Consider the following 17,135-nt stretch of genomic DNA (forward strand, 5'->3'; position numbering starts at 1 on the left):
AAACAGAGGCATATGAGATGTTTCTTTAAATGTTTGGTGACTCCTTCGTTTGGTCCTTTGATACTTTTGCACCCACGTAATTGAAATCTAAAGCCCTCGGATCCTTTGGAACGTGGCGTTTCAGCCTATTAAAACCCTGAAAAAGTTCAAATGACCGGTAACCTCCGAATATTATTTATTAGTATTCACCTAAGGCTCGATTCAACTTCCTTCCGATAACACTCATCAAACCGATAACAAAGAACGGAAAATGCATTCATGTCGTCAACCACATTGTTTTTGGGAACAATCAATTAGACACATAGAAAGTGTTCCAAAAATATCCTCGTCCCTCAATAAGTACAATGTTCCTGCCCAAGTGCTTACAAAGTAAGCTTAATCGGTGTTCCTGCTGATGTGATAATAACTTCTAAAATTATCGTATAATTTGAAAAATTTCCTTCCAAAAATTGCTATCACACAAGAACGATGTACCTGACGTTGCGATTGCGGTATTTATTAAGTCGATAGTATTTTATTATTCGATAATTCGATAATTTTCGGGAACAAATTAAAGTTGTAACGTGACTTGAGCTTGATGAAACACCTGAATCCTCAATCTTCGTCACGGTTTACTTCGGCCGAACTATAATTTGGTTTAAATTAACCATAAAAACTTGGCAATTTGAACTCTGGTTCCCATCAAAAGGCAATTAGTACGACCAGAAAAATTAACCTCTAACAGGCCGGGGTCACACTTTTTCACGCACAACGATTAACCTTTATCAACAGGTTGCTGGTTATATATACCATTCTGGTACGTGGTTTCAACCAACGAAGTCAAATTATTAGACTACTTCGTTAAAACCTGTAGATCGCACAGATAAAACTGAATTCATCCAAATGCCTTTTCGCAACTATCTAACCGCTTACGTGTAAGTGGCGGACCGAAAGCCCCGCCTAAATTCGTTAAAAATTGAAGGAAATATTTTTCGTGAAAATGCCGAAACAGGTCAAATTTGATTTTTATTTGCGTCTTTTTCGACGTAACAGACATGTATACAAGATTACCCATGTAGTAGATAAACGTACTCTTTAATCTTTTTCTTATGAAACCCCATGACCATTATGAAGTTTTCGAGAAATTCGGAATATATTTCGTGTAATAATACTCACGTCCAAATTCAAGAATTATTGGAATATTTGCACAATATGGCAATTAAAGTGTCCTGCTACATTGCCTGTCTTCACCCCTATGGACTTGTTTTAAGGGGCCATTTGACACACTGGGTGTAATTAAACAAGCGCAACAATACAGAAGAGTACAAAAATGAAATTACTCAATAAGCTCAACAAATACTTGTAAGTTCTTGAGAAATTGAATTGCGGCTTACTCACTCTCAGGAAGCCAACGCGGCACGGTTCTATTATTTAATACATTATAGTAGTTTATATTGTTATGTTTTAAGTGTTAATCGTTTTGCCATTATAGCTAATCTTTGTTTTTATTTTAATCTACGCAGTGTAGATGTGGGTGTGTTATATGAAATATGTTCAGAATTTCTGAAAGAAGTCGAAAACATCATAATGTAAATGGTATTCCATAGGAAAACAATTCAAAAATACATTTATCTATCGTTACATATATATATTTATATATATATACAGGGTTCGCCATTACCCCGGCCCTGGTTCCTGGTGTCTTTGTATAAATATCAATATGAAATGTTTAGTACAGTACCAATTTATATCGGAAAGCTGCATGATTTTAATAATATTTTTGTTTATACAGAGTGTTCCGTTTTCGCTGGGCGGCATAAAGTTATAATTTTTTAAGTAGCAACCCATAATTTTTTTATGCCATTTGATGAAACCCTAATTTAGAAGGAAAATACATTAAACATTTTTTAAATTGGTTGCGGCGTTGCCATATTAGAGAAATTAAAAAAAAAATGCAGCATCAAAAAAAAATTATCACAAAACTTGTGTTTTTTGAAATTTGTTGTAAAGTAGTAAATGAAAGTCAGAGGTACTTAAAAACTTTAAAACATTTTTTTAATGCACCATACTTTTTTTGTATAAGAGCGCTAATTTGCAAATTTTACAAATTGCTGAAACTAGTTTTTTTTTTAATGGTACCCATGATTTTTTTCAAGTCTTTCTAATATAGTTTTTAATTCTCTATTAAATTGCAAAAACATCTTTTCATCTAACATTTACAGTTATGGAGATATTTACAAAATTTCAATCAAATTGCAACAGGCATTATCATAATCTAACAGATTTATTCTAGTAGGCTTTGCTTCTATTTAACAAAATCATAAATTACTTATGTCATTTAATTGTCATATTACCTGTCACTACCTTCTAATATGGCAACGCCGCAACCAATTTAAAAAATGTTTAATGTATTTTCCTTCTAAATTAGGGTTTCATCAAATGGCATAAAAAAATTATGGGTTGCTACTTAAAAAATTATAACTTTATGCCGCCCAGCGAAAACGGAACACTCTGTATAAACAAAAATATTATTAAATCATGCAGCTTTCCGATATAAATTAGTACTGTACTAAACATTTCATATTGATATTTATACAGACACCAGGAACCAAGGCCGGAGTAATGGCGAACCCTGTATATATATATATATATATTTTTGTATATATTTATACATTTTCATGGAAAATATTTTCTTAAATTTTTAACGAATTTATGCGGGACTTTTGGTCCTCTATGTATATTGGGTTGCCTGACATCAGGGTGAACTTGTTTGCGCTCACATGACTAGTTCAGGTCCATCGTTTAGTTTTAATATCATGTGTAACACTTGAATATTAGAATCTTAATTTATGTCTTCTCTTTCAGATATTTCGGCAACTTCAAGTTTGTATTATTGTGTTGCGGTGTAATCTCTTTCAAGTCTGAACTTTTAGTGTTCGCAAAAACGTGGTTGTTTCGAAAAATCGGGACTTTCTGATGTGAGGAAATAGGTTTTGACACTTCTGAGAATTGGCGACATCATGGACACCGAGAGTCCAGTTGTGTGGCCGGCTTGGTGCTATTCAGGTAAATTGAAGTGGTGTTGGGTAAATGTAGACAATAGGAGAACGTGGTAAATGTACAAAAAGCCTAATATGTGCTACCAAAAGTACAACTTTTCGAAGGTAGACTGTAAAAGCGTCGAGGAACAACAAGATATGTAATTCCTTAGGACTTCATATCACACACTCGAATTGTATATCTTCGTGTATATTAAACGTAAAAGGTCACCTTTCGGATCTTTGTGTCTCAGTTCCTAAAAGACTTCCTGAATAAACCTCTTCGTAATTAAAACGGCTCTTTTGTAGTCGTTTAGTACGGCCGTGCGTGTTCAGTTGTCCGATAATAGGGACAACTTTTATTAAGTTGGTTATATTTACGTTGTTATTTAATATTCGTTTATTAAAGTTGCTTCAAATCTTCGTTTCTCCGTGTCGAAAAACAACGTTTAAAACAGCAGTTCTGGGTTCGTTGATGCATTTGATTAAACCGTCGATACAGTTTTTAAGCCACATTGAACCTCACCAAATAGAATTCATCTTCAAGTTACAAATTAGCCTGTAAATCTCCGAGAAAACCCAATAATTAAAGAAAATTGCCTCGTTCAGTAAACGCTTGTGCAGGTTGAGTTGCCCGGGGTAAGTGCCAAATGTTTACGTTTACACCGCTCTAATTATCACTTAATAATAACGCGTTTTCCGCAGACATATCGACCTCACATCTAAGAGGTAAACGTTTCTTTACGTTTATATCGTTATATTCAAACTTCTTAAATCTGCGTTAACGCCAATTCAGAGAACTAAATCTTAAAAATTGCAATTTTGGGTTTAAGACAATCATTCCATTAAACCGGGTGTAAGAATATTTCGTTCATATTGACTAACTCAACAAATAATATTAATTTTCAAATTATTTACAGAGCTCGGAATCTCCGAGACAAACTTTGTTATTCAACAAAATGGCTTCCTCTTTAAACGTGGAAAGTTGCCTGTGATAAAGAGCAAAAGTTTGTGATTACATGGTATTAATAATTAATACTTAGGAGATCCGTAATCTACATGTAGATTACTATAAAGAACTTTACACTGATAAACATGAATTAGCGTAAAACATTTTTAAATTTTCCCAGTTACAGCGGAGGCAAGAATTTTAATGATTTTTGTAAGGGTTGAGAAACGTTGATAATGATTTCATCAAACAGAATTATAAAAAATTTGCTAAACATTTTTAACATGTGTAGTACACTAAAGGACCCTTAAATTCCAAAAACAAACGTAGTGTGAACCTTATGTTACCCTTCAGTTCCTTAGGTAACTTTAGCTACATGAAAAATGTCTTTTGTCTAATATACTCTAGAACATGTACATGGTTATCTACTACTTTGGAAAATAACATGTAAGTGGAATTCTAAATATTTCTATGATTTCACAGATAAAGTGGTCACGTTGCGCAGGTTCTAGTTATCAAAAGGTCTACGCGACAAACTTATCAACAGTCAGCCAAAAAATTTGACTAATTAATATTTTTATTTATTTGTATCTTATGGATCCCCTTGCAAAAGGGAAAAATTTTGAAATAATTGATCGCGTTTACATCGTAAGTTTCATTCAGGAGTTTTTGTCGATTTTATTGGAACTCCCCTGTTAAGTTGTTCCTTTCCCGTGGGACACGCACTCATAAATTTGTACATAAATCTTATGGACTTCAACTTGTTTTTTAGAAATTAAAATCCGTTTACGTAATCATGATCACCCAACGAAAAACCAAACATGACTACTCATATCTTCTAAGCCTTTGCGTATTACCTTGCAGGATACAGCTTCTCGACCTTTGAGTTGTGTCCCCTTAGCAATTTATTACTTAACATTTGTCTAAATAATAAAACCTAGAAACAAGAAAATTCTAACATCAATATTGACATTTAAACACAGAAAATTCCCATCGTATCATGTCAGATTATTATTAAACGATTACACGCCAATTTGTCTAGAGAACGATGATTTATCTTCAGCATTTGGTCGCATATGTTCATTAGCACAGCTTTCCCATGAGATCATCTGAGTACATTTTTACAGCCCAGAAATAAAGTTGCAACCATCTTTACGACCACCTCATATACCCAACCCAAACAGCCTTTTAAATTGCCTAAAACCCACTTTATTAACGCAGCCATGAAATTTTGTTGGGTTATTCGGAGTGACAATTGGCAACCCGAAAAAGAGCAAAATGAGCTCGCCATATGGGGCCCCCGAAACGAACCCTCGGGGTCACATTCAAAGGCGTTTTGGTGTCTGCTTCCAAGAACCGAGAGCGAACAAATAAGGTCAAAGTTATTCTACCTGTTGAAGATTGAAGACCCGCCGACTAGAGATTAACTATTGACAAAAGGATACAACCTGCACTTTTGAAGAAAGAAAGGGGGGGAGGAGGACGGTCATTTTCTTCGGTCCCCAATGATGGAGGGTCAGGTAGCGAGACGTTAAGTGACGAATGGTGATTGAAGTTGAAAAAGTGTTATTTACTTTTTGAGTTTAGGCTTGATTTGTATATGAAATAATATGTTCGTGGGTTGGCAAGTGTTGAGAATTGGTGTACTACACAAAAACTTGAAAGATTAAGGATTAAAGAGAGCCTTAAATTAACCTTTCATCATAACATTGTGATGAAATTTGACCTTCTTTTCACGAAATAATGCACATTCGATTTCGTGATGTAGGTAAACTTCTCCGTCGCGACATCTCTTATTATATGACACAACGTTAAAATATTTTTGATTAAACTCATAGATGGCACTATCGTCCGTTAAACCATAATATCTCACCAGCTTATATAAAACTTTTACTGGCTTATGTAAAGTAGATATATGCACGCGATACGGGAATAATGTAGAACTAAAAATGGCTATTGCTCTGCAATTATTAGTCATTAAAGTTAGTCTAACAACCTAAATGAAGTTATAATTAATAAAGAAAAAAATGAAACTCCCGGATGGAAATTCGTTTTGTAGTCTTTCTAAATTTGTGTTAAAGAGATATTTATTTTATTGCTTCAGGTGAACGATTCAAGAGTTGTCGACCTCTAAATACCAGCGAAGTTTGAACTAATGTTGTTATTGAAAGTGATAGGATCAAGTCATATTTATTACATATGTTGTGTAAATGTGCGGATTCTACATTATTTTTATTTTTTTCATGGATTTAACGCACCGATTTCGCAATATAGAGCGCAGGAGGGATTTAAAAAAAAAAGACTATGGCCTACACGAATCAATTTAATTCAACTTCGAATAAAACGTAAAATATTTGTCTTCGATATATTAGAAAAGCAATTGATGGCTTCACACCATTGTTTAATCTTAATCAGATCGATACCAAAATCTGCAATTCAGTAGATTTCTTATTGTTCCAGCAAATATTGTATGGCAATGTGTCAAACAAATTGAGGAGAGCAAGATCGTTAAAACATATCAGGAACGACAGGAGACTCAGTACGGACCCCTACGATATTCCTGGCCCAACACCTAGAGGACCAGAGACTACCACTAAACCTCATTCGGTCTGTCCAGTAACTCACATACCAGATCCTCTTAGTTCCGAATTAATTTCGTTTATTCCGAGTCGCTCTATCTCCCAAAGCGGAGTCTCACGATTAACTGACTCGAAGGTCTTTAAAAGGTGGAAGGTCACTGCAGCCGAAGATTCGCCCTCGTTCACACCAGGTACAGTCTCACAAGGGAGGAGAAGACTGCGCCCCAGTTCCCCTAACTTGAGCTAACCTGAATAATCCATATCATTCCCATACTGTACGGCGTGGTTATTTTATGTTGGTCACATTTCATTTTGCGATAACTTTTTTGTTTTTAAAGATATCGGCACGCGCGAAAGGCTGTTTTCTGTGACTTGTTCACCAGTTAGTTGTAGATTTAAAATGAATTCCCACAAGTGTCAAATTTTGACATTTATCGACGTAACTTGCATTTTTTAAATGGACCATTTCGTATATTTTCTCATATTCGTATTCTAAGGAAAAATCTAAATATATTTTATATAACACTTTGTGTGACATCTATTAGCGGTAGCTTAATATATCAATTTAAAAATTGAAAATAATTTTCGTATTATGCAGGCAGCCTCTAACTTAAGTCCTTTTCAATTAAAACGAAAATTAAATTTCTATTTTAAATTAAAATTAAAATTTAAAAATATTGAACTTTTTCTTCTCGGCATATGTGGAAAGTAAAGTGTGCGAAACTCCATGCAATGACATCCAAGGATTAAAACAGAAACCAGAAATCTTCATTAATTCTCTGAGACAACTACTAAAGTTTTTGAAAAATGCTTTGAGGAACAACGTGGTCTCGTTCGGCAATTTCTCTAACAAACATTAATAAATAATTCAATGTTATTTGTTTTTAATTGAAAATCATTATTTTCATTAGTCACTTAAGGGGTGTGTAATAAAAGAATTAGTGTACAATATTGTAAAGAAAAATCATTTCAATACCGTGTGTTAATATCATCACTATTATTTACAGAAAGCAAATCGGTAACTCTCACAAGGCTGTTTAAGTTAGAGGCTGTTTTATGTGGAAATTATTTTAAATTTTTAAATTGGCATATTAAGCTGACGCTAAGAGATAGACATAGCAAATATTATATAAAATATATTTAGAATTTTTCCTAGAATGGGAAATGGAGGAAATATACAGTTCCCTTCAAAAAAATGTAAGTTACGAGATTTGACAGTTATGGAAACTCATGTTAAATTTACAAAAATCTTGTGAAGAAGCCTTAGACAACAACCTTAGTCGCGCTCCGAGATCTTTAAAATCCAAAAAGTTATTGCAAAATGAAATGTTATTAAGATAAAATGATCACACCGTGTATTTATTCATATGAGTTTTGAAATGACATTTTAGATATTTCCTACCTCAGTTGAATTTTGGACATTTACTATTTAATCGTCCTATACAAATTTTAACGTATCGTCATGGAGATATTTCAGGGGACGATTGTACTCTGCAAAATAATAAAAAATGCTGATAGACCCATGGTGAAAAATGCACTACTTTCGATATACAGGATGGCAAAGTTTCACATTTTGTTTTCACATTTTGCGTTTTTTCACGTTTTCCCAAGTTAAATTTTAGAAATTTCGAACGCCCATTTTCTTTAAGATCCTTTACAACAAAATGTTAAAATCGTTGGTAGCCATACACAGAATGTTATGTTTTTTTGGGCCATTTTATACTTTCCATCTCTTTTTGAGGTATCCTGCATGAATTCTGATACCATATCTAAATGTCTTGTTCAATTCTTTAGCTTTTTGATCTGTTGCATTATTACAGCATCTTCTATCGTTTTCGTAGAGGTTGCAAAAATATCTATTGCTCCAAATTAAGGAAGTCTGTAATTTAGGATGCCATGGTCAAGTTTCAGCCATTTTAATAATTTTATTATCGGCTTCAACGTTTTGCATTTACAAACATTTAACTCGTCTGAAAATGAAAAATATAAGAAGACGCGTGAAACTTTGCCACCTTGTGTATCGAAAATGGTGCATTTTTGAACGTGGGTGCACTAGCGCTTTTACGTTACTTTGCAGATTACTATCTCCCCCTGAAACGTCTCTATAATGTGATGTTGCCTCCTGAATATTTCAATTTTTCCACATTTCCTTATGGCAATTAAAACGCCAGTGTTCAATGCGTGTACCTGCATCAGAAATCTTCCGCGTTAATTTTGCTTTGGAAATATTTCCATGGTGCGGAAACGCGCTTCTTCCATCAAGTACCTATCGCTTCTAACGAGCAAACTCTACCCTCAAATCCAAATGTCACTCTCGAATTATGGCGGCTCAAGTGGCAAAAAATCAAAAACACACGGTATTACGCCGTCTTGCAGCTGTTAAATAATTATGTCGTGGGTATTTGAACTGAGAATATTATATGCTAACCACCTGGTACCAGTCTTGTGAAGATTTTGTTCAAACACGAGCGCATTTACTATAGCGACTGTTGCGTCATTAATATTTTTATTGTCTACTTCGGGCTTTCTTATTTCCCGGTAAAGATTCCTACAACTATCGAGGAAACGAACCCCATTATCGATCTCGCCTATCGACCGATACGTGTATTCCATGTCAAATCGAATTGGCTACTAAATATTCCACGCGGGACGTTGCTACTTGCAGGAATTTATTGTAAACCCTGTCGAACGCCGATGTCACGTCAACGATCCTTCGTCTTCTTCTTTGTCGAGTGCACAAAGGTTGTGTGAAAACGTATAAGGACGAAAGCTTATATTATTGCCCGGCTTGCCCACTTAATATCTACCGTATGATCAATTTGTATTTAGCCTTTAGTGGAACGCATTAATTCGATTCGGTCGGACTACATACTGGCAGCAAACAGCCTCGGAGCTGCGAGCCTCCAATCCGTTTACCATTCATTATCAATAGGTCTATTTTATCACTTTGTTTGCCATATAAATAATATCGAACCAGTAATTACGTTCTAGTTCTGAGGCGGCAACGTAAAGTAGGCATTTAATACTGTTATTGGCTCGGAGCGAGTCAGGAGTTGCAGTGGACCACTCGAGAATAAAATGAATTACGTTTCTTATATAAGAAACACAAGTGACTAATATTGGTCACATGCCAACTGCTAAAATCGTGGAAGAGGCAGAAAAACTGAGGGAAAAAATTAACGAGCAAACGCACATCTCTATGCTCTGCCTGCTCTAAGTGGATTTGCAGTTCGGCTCGGAATTGAAAAGCTCCGTGTCAAAAATTGAACTTTCATAAGTGACTAATTATGTGTCATTGGTCGGAGGCAAGCAAAGATGGCGGCACCCGATCAATCGCGTCAAGCTCAAAATCATGCTTTAAGGAAATGGCATAAAATAATGGGAGCCATTAATAATTGATGATGTTTACGTTAAAATTGAAAAAAACTTATTAATTCTCACTCACCGGAATATAACTATGGAGCATGTTAAATGGCGCGATGAGAGCGCTCGTGCCAAAAGCAGGAATTTGTGTCAGTTAAGGTAGTAAAATCTAGGAAAGACCTCCATTTTTGCTATATTTTTATGCCTGTTTAAGTCAGTTTAGATCAGTACGAATTTATGCGGTTTCTTGATTGTGAATACTTACGCACACCCAGCACTTTGCGTCTTTTTAGGCACATTTAAGCTTCTTAAATCGTGTTCAATCAGTCGGCGGGGGCTCTCATTTAACATCAGAGAGTAATGCGAATTTCAAGTTATAAAATCTACATGAAGCCCTGGAATTTCTCATCTTTTCGGACCTGTTTTAAGATGTTTAAATCGCTCTAAATCATGTTATATCTGTTGATGAGGAGGCTCGTGAAAAGGGCAAAGGTTAATAATGCTATATATAATCATTTTTTAATTTTATCGGATCTGTTTCAATCACTTTGCATCATATTAGATCGGCCACTAAAGCGTCCTTTCCAATAGCAATAATTCCTGTGAATTTAAAATTACATATTAAATTCACGCAAAGTCGTATATTTTCTTCTCCTTTTCAAATCTGCTTAAATTACTTTAAGCCTCTCGGTGATTCAAGTTTAGCCAACAATAGTCATATATTTGAGATTTTAATTTTTAAATCTAGACAAATTAATCACTTTTCTCATCTTTTCAGTCGTGTTTAGTTTAAAGCCTGTTAAATCAGTCTATGAATGCGCTCATACTAAAGGTGGGAGTTTATGCGTATTTCAAACTATTAAGTCTACGCGAAATCGTGTTTCTCACCGATTTCGCACTTTAAATCCAGACAGTTCCTTGGGTAGTTCTGCAATAGCAGAAACTTGCGTGAATTTCTAATTATTAAATCTTCACAGATGCTGCATTTTCGAAGAATTTCTATTGTGCATCTCAGCTATTTCAACAATGGGTGGTTTGTTAACGTGGATTCACCAAATCAGACGCAAGCGCAGTCACTGCGCTTAGATCATTTGCGAACGCCCATCGTCCCTGATTTAGGTTAGAGTTTTTGATTTGTTCGGAAGTTCGCTTCCAAGTTAGATATGTTGAATAACTTTATGACGTCACTGCTCGGACATCACATAGCGTACAAATGAAAAACGAACTATGGCGGCCGAATGGTACCCATTATCAATAGGTTTGCAATTAAATTTTTCGAAACTTGAGGATGTTGCAATTTATGAAACACTAAAGTAAACGACCACCTTTTGTGCCCTCTTAAACAAAACTGAGATTATTTCAAATTAACCACACAGCAAACTTACAAATGTTCTCTACACATTAGTGGCGACTATCTACGCATTCCACAGGTCAAGTGTACTTGGTGTCTTTCACTTGTCCGACGATGTTACTTTAACAGGTACTTTTACCATTCACTCCAAAAAGAGCCGTTTTAATAAATTGGATCGGCAGCGGAACTTTTACTTAAACACTCATTACATGCCACTGCTGACATCTACGTAGGAACAATAATGTTTTATGCCTTGTCCCGAGATTCTATCTCGAGGAATCCATCGGCAATCAAGGGTTTTTGTTGCGGGAATTACCTGTGGATGACGAAGCGGATTTCATCTAAAGTACCGAAGAACCAACATCTTCGAGATGAATAAAGGTTCGATGTATTGTTCCTGCATCTTCAGCAGCCCATAGGTCAACACGGGCTGACACTACGACCAAATGGTGTGGAACTTTTTTTGTTTCATTAACACAGCATCCACGTATTAGGCGTTACCAAATTTGAACATACCGATGAAGTCGTATTTATTTGATTTAATACCCTCTCTAAGCGAGCCATACAACCAGGGACAAAGGTAAAAATTCTTTAATAGATGGCACTGCCACTCACGCAAATGTAGGGATAGGAGGCATCGCTAGATGGCACGATTTTCGAAACGACGATTTAATAGTTCACCGCAATTCTAACGAAAATAAGTTATTTAATTTAATTCTTGCCGTGTCTCCAGTGCTTGAATCTCGTGTAAATTTCATTCAAATCCTAATGATTATGTATTGATGGCAGTTATAACAGCTTTTGTTGAATATCACCGGATTGCGTGCCCTTAATAAGCACCTATTCAGCAATAATTGGCAATTTGGCTGTTAAAAACTGTAAGAGTAGGCGTAGAAGGGGAGAAAACAAAATCGGAGCGGACGCCTCGAGCCGAACCACCTGTGACCCAGCCGTGATGAATGCTGATTGGCTACCGCCGCCCGTTTTATCATTTCCTTGCGCGGGTACTCGATCCCCTTTTGTCTCATCGCGCGATTCTTTTGTCTCTGGCTGCTGCTCTTTTGTTTGCCGGGAATGGTATCGGTCCGAAGGCGACTTTTTTCAATTATTGCCACGATTGTGCGTTTGTTCCTTCGCCGATTGTTCCGCGCATCCTGTCACTTTGGCTTATAAGATATTATAATAGTTAGACGCAAACTGTAAATTTTAGTCGAAGTTCCCCTGATAGGACAAAGTCCTCACAGGTTCTACCGGGTGTTGGTCTGACCTGTGCTGCGTGTACAGTCGATAATTATTATTGGTCGATTCTCGGAAGGCTGCTGAAAAGGTCACGAACGCCATACAAAGTAGCGCCGTAGGACGTGAGACGCATGTGACAGCGGTTATATTGCTATTATTCATTAACCCACACTGTGATGAGAACTAACTGAAAATTTTTTATTTTACCGGTTAAAATTGAAAGATTTTACCTTTCAAGATCTTTAAAAGTCTGCGTTTTTATCAGGAATAATTAAATATTACTGAACTCGTCGATGAGATCGATATAGGAGACACAAATCTCAAATATTTTGTTTAGGCATACTGAGTGGCATCGATACAACTTAGTATCGCTGACCTAACTCTGTTGATTTTTGCTCGCAGAAGAAACAACGAACTTTAAAATGCCTTAAGAGATGGCCCTTGGGTCGTAACTTACCCATAACACAGTTAAAGCTTCAGAGTTAACTTAACCAAGCTACTTTTTGTTACATTGTGTGAACCATTGTGTGACAGACGAACGACAGATTTCGCCATTTTTAAATGGCCAAACCCAATTAATTAGAAGCTCGTTGTGTAATAATGTAAGTGAAAAATTTGATAATAAATTTGTGAACTGAAGAAATTTTGCCATATGTGAGCACTTTATTAAACATAAGCGGCTTGAAAAAAAAACTAAAAAAATTATTAAAAAGTGAAAATAAAAAAAATTCAAAGTCAAAATTACATCGGGGCAAATGAGGGCATTCGTCGTATCGTACATGATTTTTATAAAGGCAATGAAGTTCCAACTTTACAAATGCAACGGAAAAAATCACAGGAATATTTAGGTTATAGTTATAAATCCTTAGACACTTTGAGGAATTTTTTATTAGATTGGGGCTCTAGTGTGTTATATAGCAGTCAAAAGGTTATTATGAAATATTCTTGTCTCGTTAGCAGAGGCGAAATTAAAATAAAATAATGGAATACGTGTCGAGACGAAAAAAAGAGATATAGTTTGTCGGAATAGAAAGGAGTTTAGCACCCATAATATTTTTAAATAAGGTTGGGTGGACAGAAGCAGAAAAGACAATTTAAATTTGGTTGGAAATTATATGATCCGGAGGTAAGAGACACATAATTCTGCATTCTGGGACTGAGGTATGCTTCGCATTAAGTGCCGTATTGCTCCTTTCCAAAAGCATAAGTCTTCAGTCGATTATCATCAAGATGTGACATTCGAATTTAAAGAACTTTAAAATTTATGTACAATGCTGCAAGACTGTTTTTGCCAAATATTAAGCCAAATTTTGTTATAGTTATGGACCATACTTCACAACATTCAAGTCTACAAACGAAAATCCGAACACGATCACCACAATATTGTTTAATTTATGAAAACCAATGATATGGAAATACCAACAAAAACTGTAAAAAAATTATCGTTACGAAGGGCTGAAGATCGGAATTTTATCATTTTATTTTACATCTGTCTCGGTGCTGTAGGAAGAGAAATGGCGGATGTCTAAGCAAACCCTGGACATAGGAGATTAGCATGGGGAATCGGTTTTTATTTTTTTGCACCCGCACGCATAGTCCAATTGAAAAACTTTCACGCGGAGGTCATAGTATTCAAAACCAGTCATCATTCCGCCATTTTTTCACTGTTCTAGTTACAGCTGTTCTGGTTCAAAACGCCTCCAAATATCAAAAATTTCAATGTTCCATATAACCGTTAAGGGCCACGATTGATCGGAGTCGAGATCAGAATTAAACACACAAAAACTCGCCAACACCATAAGCGTAAAAACCCCAAGTTACATGAATAAAAAATATATATATACAGGGTGTCCCACAAGTGTTTCATTATATTTCAGTGTATAGTACATTGAAAAATAATATGACTCCCTATATAAACCATATTCCAATAATGCTTCATTAAGAAGATACAGGGTGTTAAACTTTACTTAAAAAATCTAACTTTTATTGATATATTCAAAACCGTTTGAGATATGTAAGTGAAATTTGGCATGTTTTGAGAGTTAATGTAGACGCATTTATTTATGCAAAAGGGCTATTTTTCGTTTCACCAGTGACGTGCGTACGGACACCTCTCAGCACATTTTTAAAGAAAAACATGGTGCGCCACTGCTTTTTATCAAAATAAAAATTATTTTTAGAAGTTTAATTTCATTTAAAAGAAAAATGTTTTTCTTTAAAAATGTGCTGAGAGATGTCCGTACGCACGTCACTGGTGAAACGAAAAATAGCCCTTTTGCATAAATAAATGCGTCTACATTAACTCTCAAAACATGCCAAATTTCACTTACATATCTCAAACGGTTTTGAATATATCAATAAAAGTTAGATTTTTTAAGTAAAGTTTAACACCCTGTATCTTCTTAATGAAGCATTATTGGAATATGGTTTATATAGGGAGTCATATTATTTTTCAATGTACTATTACCCACTGAAATATAATGAAACACTTGTGGGACACCCTGTATATTTAACCCTTTATTTAAATGCAATAAAGAAAAAGTTAAAATAAATACATTAAACAACTGTCTACGTATTAAAGTTCAACCAAACAAGTAAGTGAACAAAAACAAAATACTTTAGCATTGTGTGCAAAAACATTAACAACAATTACTCGAAGAGACCACCGACCAATTTGGCCAATCCTGGCTTCGAACGGTTACTTTCAGATTTTCGAAATTTGGAGGCGTTTTGAGCTAAAACCTCTCTAATTAGAAGGTTGAAAAAACTGCGAAATAACGGCCGGTTTTGAATTTTATAATCTCCATGTGAAAGTTTTTCTGTTAGATAATCCGTTCAGGCAGAGAAAAATAAAAACCGATTTCCCATATTAATTCCATATGTTCAGGACTCGCTTGGAAATGTAGTATAAAGAATTTTGTTAAAGAATTCAAAAACTCGACGAAGTCAATATTTGGAACAAATACGTATCCCACGTTCAAAATATGGAAAACGAATATTGAGTTTTACCACCAATTACCCCAACAATAATTAACGTTAATGAGGTATCGAGTTCTGAAGACATAACGTAAATTTTCAAATTCAAAATTTTTTCGTCGTCATAAGTAATTTCACTGAAAATGGTAATTGAAAATATTTATTCAATACGTGTAACCCACCCAACCCAATTTTAAGAACACCTACGTGGTTAAAGAATTGCTACTTATGTAACCAGTTACATTAGAAAAACATTTTGTGTAACAAGTGGAATTCTGCGAATCATGTAATGAATCCCACAATGTGGGTTCAGTTACAGCAAATTTCATTTTCTAACGGGGTTGAAAAGGATGAAGTCATAATACTACACAGGGTGGTTAAAATTTCGATGCTCACCATTGGTATATTGAAAATTGCCAAAGATGGGAGGTTGGTTAAACTAGAGAAAATATGCCAAACTTGGGGGTTAGTCAATATTCGAAAACAGTGTTGCTGATTTGTTTTTATTTTCTGAGATATTAGGAAAAATCTGAAAAATATCAAAATTTAATTTTCAAAATAAATTGAAAACTAAAGATTTTCCAAAAAATGTATGAAACACTTTTTTGAAAAACCTTTAGATTACGATTTATTTTGAATTTTTTGAAAACGAATTTAGAGGAACTTTTAGACGGGTTGTCTTTGCAAAAGCTTTTAAATCTTGAACGGTGTCATCAAGGTGGTGCTCCCACGCATAACATTCCCATCGTATGGGAGCATTTCCATAGACGTTTCCCAAATTCGTGGCTGGGCACTTCGGGCCCAATTCGTTGGCCACCAAGATCGCCCTGTTTGATACCGTTGGATTATTTTTGGTGGGGCTATGTGAAAATAATTTATCTATGCAATTAAAAAATGCATTATTATTTTAAGACTTTAAATTTGTCATTTACTCGTTAATGGTCACATTTATAATATAATTCTGTTCACATTTATAAAAATACTCTGATGATGGTGTCCTTTGTACCAACACGTTAGAAAATGTTATCACGTGATATATCGTTTAAAAGCCCTCAATGAGCACTTTAAAAACATGTCAAAATTTATGTATGTTCGCATTAAAAAGAAGAAAAGTCTGGGTCGTTATTTTGAAAACCAGACCAACTCTAAAATTTGGAAATTCGCACGCGTCAAAAGTCGAAAAAAACTGTAAAACATTTTTTTGAAAAATCTTTAGTTCTTGATTTATTTTGAAAATTTAATTGTAGCATTTTTCAGATTTTTCCCAATATCTCGGAAAATTAGAGTAAATTAACAACACTTTCCGATTATTGACTAAGTTCGAAATTTGACACATTTTTTAAAATTTAGTCAACCGCCCATCTTTTGCGATTTTCAAGATACCAATAGTGAACATCGAATTTCCATCACTCTGTATAAAGGCAGAAATTGGACTTGATATTCAAGCTCCTTTTTGGCTAGGAGAACTATAAAAGAGCCATTATTGTTACCGGTCCCCTTTATTAACTGAGTTAGGAGATGAAGATACCTGGTTTCATTTCCTATCTAAATAGCTACGAAATAAAGCCCATTTAATAAAAAGTTTTTATTAAGAAAATTGTCGTTTTGTTTATGAAAAAATGTAATTTATTTGTTATATCATTTTCTTAAAAATCATGTAC

General features: G+C 34.9%; 1 protein-coding gene across 7 annotated transcripts in view; it reads left to right on the forward strand.

Moving 5' to 3' along the window:
• Samuel (SAM-motif ubiquitously expressed punctatedly localized protein) overlaps positions 1 to 17,135 on the forward strand; it is a 215,141-nt gene that overhangs the window by 175,239 nt on the left and 22,767 nt on the right. For 3 of the 7 annotated variants that reach the window (XM_066295817.1, XM_066295818.1, XM_066295816.1), the window contains exon 2: positions 2,845 to 3,045. The exons of 3 other annotated variants lie outside the window; for them this stretch is intronic. In XM_066295817.1, coding sequence (XP_066151914.1) covers positions 3,000 to 3,045 — 46 coding nt within the window. In that variant the 5' untranslated portion in view covers positions 2,845 to 2,999. Of the gene's footprint in view, positions 1 to 2,844; positions 3,046 to 5,459; positions 5,487 to 6,426; positions 6,737 to 17,135 lie in introns of those variants that run through there. One more of the 7 variants, XM_066295812.1, reaches the window with a different exon arrangement.

Source organism: Euwallacea fornicatus, chromosome 23 (assembly GCF_040115645.1).
Source record: "Euwallacea fornicatus isolate EFF26 chromosome 23, ASM4011564v1, whole genome shotgun sequence".
NCBI classification, from domain to species: domain Eukaryota; kingdom Metazoa; phylum Arthropoda; class Insecta; order Coleoptera; family Curculionidae; genus Euwallacea; species Euwallacea fornicatus.